This window comes from Sander lucioperca, chromosome 22, assembly GCF_008315115.2.
Source record: "Sander lucioperca isolate FBNREF2018 chromosome 22, SLUC_FBN_1.2, whole genome shotgun sequence".
Classification (NCBI taxonomy): domain Eukaryota; kingdom Metazoa; phylum Chordata; class Actinopteri; order Perciformes; family Percidae; genus Sander; species Sander lucioperca.
In genome coordinates, this window is record NC_050194.1 from 26,565,788 (window position 1) to 26,573,287 (window position 7,500).

General features: G+C 44.3%; 1 protein-coding gene across 3 annotated transcripts in view; it reads left to right on the forward strand.

Moving 5' to 3' along the window:
• Positions 1 to 7,500, forward strand: part of grid1b (glutamate receptor, ionotropic, delta 1b) — a 669,588-nt gene that overhangs the window by 424,320 nt on the left and 237,768 nt on the right. For all 3 annotated transcript variants that reach the window (XM_031314943.2, XM_035997526.1, XM_035997527.1), the window contains exon 4: positions 1,884 to 2,089. In XM_031314943.2, the coding sequence (XP_031170803.2) occupies positions 1,884 to 2,089 (206 nt within the window). The remainder of the gene's footprint in view (positions 1 to 1,883; positions 2,090 to 7,500) is intronic.

Sequence of the window (7,500 nt, forward strand, 5' to 3'; positions counted from 1 at the left end):
GGAAAAGTGGATGTGAGACAGAGAGAGTTAGGGAGGATGCGATGAAACAGCTGGAGTAAAAAAATAGGAGTGTGGGAGTACAGAGTGGCAGTCGGAGTCAGTCAGGACGGGGAACAAGCCAGCTGTCAGTGCTAATAGACAGTGAAGGATGGAGGGAGGGGTGGAGAGGGGGAAGGAAGAGATGTTCAGGCCAAACAACCTGTCACCAGCTATAACGAAGCGTAGCGTAACACAGCTGCCTTGTCTGAATGTCAGAGGAAGAAACTTCTCTGGCAGTTTTTTTTTTGAGAGAAGAGTGGAAGCAATCCAAATGATATTCTCACACGGATAGATGCTGTCTGCTTCAGTGGCACAGCTGAAAAACGCTGCAGGAATACAGATAATAGTCTCAGTCAGCTTTCAGAGGATAAGTCAGCTTCAGGATTGCGGCCTTTAAGGCAGCATCGCAGCTCTTATTTCCCTGTCTGAAGTTCTGTTTGCGTCCCGCTGTTTGGTTGCTTTTATGGGTCGGGAATATATGCCCACAGGACGCTCGCACACAGCCGTGGAGATGAAAGCAACTTCTACACAGACTTTTGAACTCAGCTTTGAACGGTAATTGACAAGAGTGAAGGCGTGCATCAGCTCACTCTGAGTAATCAAGTCGGCTGCTCTGTGACGGAGAAATCTGCTGCCAGGCTGACAGTTGTCATCGGCAAGAAAGCTTGTTGTAAACGACCGAATTCTGACAGTGGATAGACATGAAAGGGGAGAGAGATGGGGGATGACACGCAGCAAAGGACAGCAGGCCGGATTCGAACCCGCGCCGCTGCAAAGGACTCAGTCTACATGGGCCGAACGCTCTTACTGGGTGAGCTAGAGGCCGCCCCAGATATTTTCTTCTGAAAAAACATATGACAGAGATCGTCACCAGGGCGTCCGGGGTCCTTAGAGTTACTGCAGGAGGGCCACCAAATTATTTTTTGAATTCTTTTTCAGAAAACTAAAATTTCTTAACTGGCCTGTAGGTAAGGTAGTCACCAGGGGCGGACTGGGACACAAATTCTAGACGGGGACGTTATGTGCTTTATAATTGCAAAAAACAATGTTAGATTATGGCAGCATTAGCATGAGGCGCACTTATAGGCTTTCATAATTAAACAATACACACACTGGAGTAATTCATGAAACCTTCATATAAACTAGCATCTTAGAATAGAATGGAAATGCTTGCATATTTAAAACATATTATTACATACTTAAACACCAAAGTACGTCATAGCGGGCAAGACGCAAGCTTTTATTTTGAAAAGTAGTAGCCCGATGGCACCAGAGGGGAGGCTCCAGGCTGCAACCGTACAATCTTACGTATTTTTGTCAAACTAGTGTGAAACGCCAGTGTCTTTTTTTACAGCGGCCCAAGAGTTCATCGGCACGTCTGGCATTCGCCAGAACTGCCAGATTGCCAGTCCTCCTGTGTTAGTCACTAAGGTAGCCATCCACAGATCCAGTTCATCCTGAGGATTCACTGTGTCACGTGTAACCTTAAAACAGGATTTATAAAATCATACCAACAATTATTTTAATAGCTTAGTATTCTATGCACTAAAAGGGTATATTATAAAGGCTTTATGCATATAGAGTTGTTGCTTTTTACCCAGACATTTCAGAATAATCCATTTTAAAAGCTGTAATTGCAATACTGTGAACCTGTGGTATTTTTGCTGAAGGTTACCACACCGTCCATGCCTAACGTTTTCTGATATTTGCATCGTTTCGGGTCGTTTCTCTGCCTTCTTTCTGTCCTGCATCTCCAACTATTCTCTCCACAGTTATATAACCCATTTGCGTTGATATATATTTGACTCTCTGCCCTCCTTTTCTTCTTCCCCCCGTTGCTCCAGACATCCGCGGGCTGCAGGGCTTCCTGGACCAGACGTCCCGGCAGGGCGTGGACGTGGCCTTGCAGCGGGTGGACAGGAACATCAGTAAAGTCTTCACCAACCTGTTCACCACCATGAGAACGGAGGAGCTAAACCGCTACAGAGACACGCTACGCAGAGCCATCCTGCTGCTCAGCCCCCACGGAGCTCACACCTTCATCCAGCAGGTCGGTCCACAGTCACTTCATCCGCTAAAGCACGCGCTCACAGCTTTATGTGTGTATGCTGAGCAGATACATAACATGTTTGCACACATAAGGAACAAACTACATGGTTTTAACCAGACAGCAGTGACGGACTGGCCATCTGGAACTTGGGGAAATGCCAGAAGGGCTGCCCTCTCTGGGTCACTACTGATAATAACAATAATCTGTCTTTGGTTTATTTTGATAAGTTATTTTATGCATGCAGCTAAAAATATTCAAGATTGTAGTGCAGAGAGCTGTGTGGGAGGGTTTCTCTCGGTAGGCAGAGTTACTAATTTCAAAGCTATATTATTGACACTCAATGCATGTACTACCCAGAGGTTAAGCATGGCTCTTTCCACATTGTATGAGCCATTGTATTAGTGCAGAATGTGCCTTTAGTGCAGCATATCATGTCGTAGATCTGTCGACGCTCTTAGATGTTAAATTGTTGTCGGCATATGTCTATGTCACCGTCTAGAGATAGTAATGCGTGTCCTTTCAGTGTGTGTTCAAAATTTTTGCATTCTCTGTATGTTTTTTTGGCTTTTTATCTCAATGTTTGGGGTGAGGTTGGTGTGGTTTGAAAATGCCATGGCCGTTTTTTATACCAGTCCGTCACCCGACAGACACGATGACAAATGAGTTTGCAGAGAAGTGTGCTTCTATAGAGAGCGAGTGAATCATTGTGTATTTTGGGAGCAAATGGGTGTTGAGAGAAGTATGAGTGTCATCCAGCAGGTCAGTCCACATTCAGACATTTCGCTACGGCACACATTCACCGCTTTAAGTTCGTGCTGTGAGCAGATACACAATATGTTTGCACACATACACAAACTACTTGTATTTGTGGATCACAGCGTATATTGTTATTATGTTCTAGGGATGCACCGAATCCAGATTTTTGGGGTTCGGCCGAATCCTGAATCCCCTGGTTGAGATTCTGCTGAATCCTCGTCCCATCCTCAGTCCATGAACACAGTAAACTCATTAATGAAGTAAACAGTGACTGTCCTTCCTTTGCCGTACCTGAAGTTGCTGCATTTTGGCTGCTGTCTGTAGATTCCTTCATCACAACTCGTATTCTTCCGGATGTTTCCTACCAGATGTTGTAACAGCGGTGATGTTGTGTATAGTTTAGGGTCCTCGCCACCACCAGACTAATCAGCATTACAGATTGAACATGTAGCTGGACTTGAATGGCCTTCTTTTGACTGAAAGTTCTGCCAAACTACACTTTTTCTGCTCACCAGTTCCATTTCCACTTTCTCACAGCCTGCTGCGTTGAACGCTCCACCTACGTAAACACCTTCCTGTAATCAACGGCGCCGTCATTACGGCGACCAGCGTAGCGCGCAGAGTGCAAGGGTAGGGTTCGGTTTGGTGGGAAAAATTCTAAGGTTCTGCAGAAACCCAACCCCGTCAAAAAGCTCAATATTCAGCCCAATCCTGGATTCGGTGCATCCCTGATTATGTTGCTGTCGGGCCGACACCTTGTATCTTCATATTTCTATATTTTAATTCAGTCCCTGTTTTCATAAGTCTATGCTTTTGGTCACCCTTTCCGTCTTTCCATTTTTGTCTGTAATTTTATCTGACTTTGTCTGAAAGAAATGGCCTAAAAAAAAAAGGCTTTTTTTCACTTACAGAAACACAAACAGGCTTTTACCCGACAGCCACAACAACAAATTAGTTTGCAGAGAACTGTGCTTCTATAGAGAGCGAGTGAATAATTGCATATGTGTATTTTGGGAGCAAATGGGTGTTGAGAGTAGTATGAGTGTCATCCAGCAGGTCAGTCCACATTCAGACATTTCGCTAAGGCACATTATGTTGCTGTCGGGCAGAGGCGGTATGTAGGTGTGGATCACGGTGTAAATAACAAATGAATTTGCAAAGAGGTGTGCTTCTGTAAGTAGAGAGTGAATGGTTGTAGATGTGTATTTATGAAGCAAATGGGTATTTAGAGGAGTATGAGTGTAAACTATATAAAAGGAACTGCCTACAGAAGACGCGTGTATGTTTGAGTGGAAAGGAACTGAATGTATTAAATGTTTGTAGGGAAAAACTAGTATCCCTACTTATTGTATATAAGGAATGGATTAGTGTACATACATATATATGAAGACATTACCCTAATGAGTGCATGTCATGTAGGGAACAAATGTGTGTGAGTGCATGTGTTTTTAGAGACTGAACAATCATTGCTTTAATGGGGATCCCTGCATGCACATTTATAGTGACAATTAGAAGTAATTGTACTGTATGCTGCGGTCACGTAATGGTGACAGAATGGGAAGAAGAGGAGAAACTAGCTTTATTCTGACATGCATTATTCCAAGGTGGTTAGCTGTGGTGCTGACCTGAAGTCACAGCTACTTTTGTTTTGTTGCATGTTTGTTTCCAAGTGAAATCAGTGAAGGATATCTTTGATATTCCCGGAACTACATGTCCCAGACTGAGATGAGGGAACTAATAATTGTACATAGTAAACAAAGGAGTGTGTTAAGAGAACTAATAAGTGTACATAGGGAACAAATGAGTGTGTCAAGGGAACTTATAAGTGTACATAGTGAACAAAGGAGTGTGTTAAGGGAACTAATAAGTGTACATAGTGAACAAATGAGTGTGTTAAGAGAACTAATAAGTGTACATAGGGAACAAATGAGTGTGTAAAGGAGAAGGATGGATGTATCAAGGGAATAAGTGAGTGTGTACACAGGGAAATTGATTGATTGATTGAAGATTGGATGTAAGTCTGAGTGTATATTTGTGTGTTTCGTAGGCTTCTTCTTTCTGCACAGACTGCCAGTCAATCTGCGTTGCCATGGTAGCTTTAATGTGTGTGTGTGTGTGTGTGTGTGTGTGTGTGTGTGTGTGTGTGTGTGTGTGTCTCTCTCTCAATCTTTTCATCTCACTTCCAAGAACAGACACAGTTGTTTTTGTACCTTAATCAACCCGACTGCGCACACGTCATCACACAAATTAAATAAAGCATTTAGTTATTTGTATTGAAAGAGCTGCTGCCACACAGCTTTAATCAGATATCAGACATTTCTGCCTACAGCTACAGTCTACATGCTGCATTTGATTTGCACATTTTATTAATTTACGCGAGTCTCTCATATGCTTTAGAATTCATTAACATTTATTAATATTAAAAACAGAGGGTGCACTTTCAGCTTGGATAGTCAGATGGAGGCCTAACAGCCTGTCAATCACCTGTACATTTATATCCAGGATGCAATTTCCCAGGTGGGAGGCGTGGAATTTCTCTGCTGAATTTCAAACAAAATGTATGTGGGGACAAAATGTACCGCCCCTCAGAGTGACCAATGCTACTTCACCAATAGACCATGATATACCTAAAATAGAAGTATGTTAAAGTGCTGTAACACGATCAGTCTATAGTGTGAGGGATGTTCAAATCTGAGCAGCAGTTGCTGGTTGTATTTGGCCGCTACAGAGCTCCGGGACGGCGGCTAGCAGCGGCGTTTGTTTAGCCCCCAATAGGTAACTGCGAGCCAGCTACAGAGCTCTGGGACGCCGGCTACCAGCGGCAGTGTTTAGCTGCCAATAGGTGACCGCGAGCCAGCTACAGAGCTCTGGGACGCCGGCTACCAGCGGCAGTGTTTAGCCGCCAATAGGTGACCGCGAGTCAGCTACAGAGCTCTGGGACGCCGGCTACAGAGCTCTGGGACGCCGGCTACCAGCGGCAGTGTTTAGCCGCCAATAGGTGACCGCGAGTCAGCTATAGAGCTCTGGGACGCCGGCTACCAGCGGCAGTGTTTAGCCGCCAATAGGTGACTGCGAGTCAGCTACAGGCACCGCCAGATGACAGTCCTTTCAGGGGCAGTGGATGGTAGTGGAGTTTAGCAAGAAAAAGTGAGCGTCATGCAGCGACGACGACAGTTAAGTTTAGGCACCAAAACGACGGTTGTTTGGGTTTAAGGAACCCGAGGAACAAGTGAGTGTTTCCTGGGTGAAAGTAATTTGTTTTTGCTGCAAAGTGAACTCCACTCTCCGGCTTGAAAGGCACGGCTGGCCGAGTGGCTCTTTGTCCATGGTGGTGTTGGAAGGGGGATTCAGTTCTTTCATGTTTTGTTCTGTTGTGCATGATCAAAAAACTGAACTTATCTTGTGTCTGGAGGTGCTTTTGTTTGTTCGACATATCCTCAGAGAACGGTCCGTATGATATCTTTTACAACAGGCTGTAGACACATTTCCATGCGTTATCTTACGAATGTCCAACAACACGAGCGATCATTGCCCGTACAGTGTAAAACCTGTTTAGGCAACAAAACTACCTGGTTAGCTTCAGGAAAAGATGGATTGGGTTTGCATAGTACTGTTGTTACGTAACTTCTCATAACTATCTTCTCGCTGCTGTAATACCAGCAGGGGGTGGAGGGTTCAGCCGCCTACTGTGCACTGACCTGTGTGTCAGCAGAGAGGGGGAACAGAAGACATAAGCCAGGCGACGGGCACAGCAGGATGCCTCTTTTCTGAGAGCTGACAATGAGTAGCTGCATATTATGAACTCTACTTCTGTGTGCAGAGGAAACGGTCAACGGTCACTTTTTTCTGCCTTTTACAGAGAAAGGTGATTGCTGAAGACTAAGAGTAACAGCTCTGTGAGGCTGTGCTTAGAGCTAAATGCTAACATGCAGATTTTAGCACAATGTGTACCATGTTTACCATCTTAGTTTAGCATGTTAGCATGCTAACATTTGCCAATTAAACACAAATTAAAGGTGTGCCTGTCTAATGGTGTTAATGGCCATGTTTGACTGCAAGCGTATATAAAAGACTGGTGTCTGTGTGTGTGTGTGTGTGTGTGTGTGTGTGTGTGTGTGTGTGTGTGTAAGAGAGAGACATTCATTAGCACCAGGACATGACAGCGTTGGAGTGTGAGACTGAGCTGAATGGAAATTGCACTCTTCAATAAAGTCAGAAACGTGTTAAAAGCGTTGACAAATTTTAACATGCACACACACACACACACACACACATACACACACACACACAGAGCAATGATATCATAACACACTGGCTATGAATCTTCCTGCCAGAACGTGTCGATACTTTCTGTTGCATCTCCAGCCTGTTCACACTCAGCCTGAATGCCTGTTACATTTTAAAGTGCAATTTTCTTCTAAGATTTTCTACGAAAACAATCTCCAAATGTCTTTCGCGATGTGTTTATTGCGACAGTTAATATCCCAATGACACAAAAATATATATACTATGCAGCCCTACTGTGAGGGGACAGTCATTTCAGCGTCCGTTGCAGTTGAATTTAGCCGACAAAAGGTGAGCACGCGATATTATGGAACCCACGCAACTTCGAGGCAAGACCTGCCCTTCAACAGCATTCACACACTACTATTGGT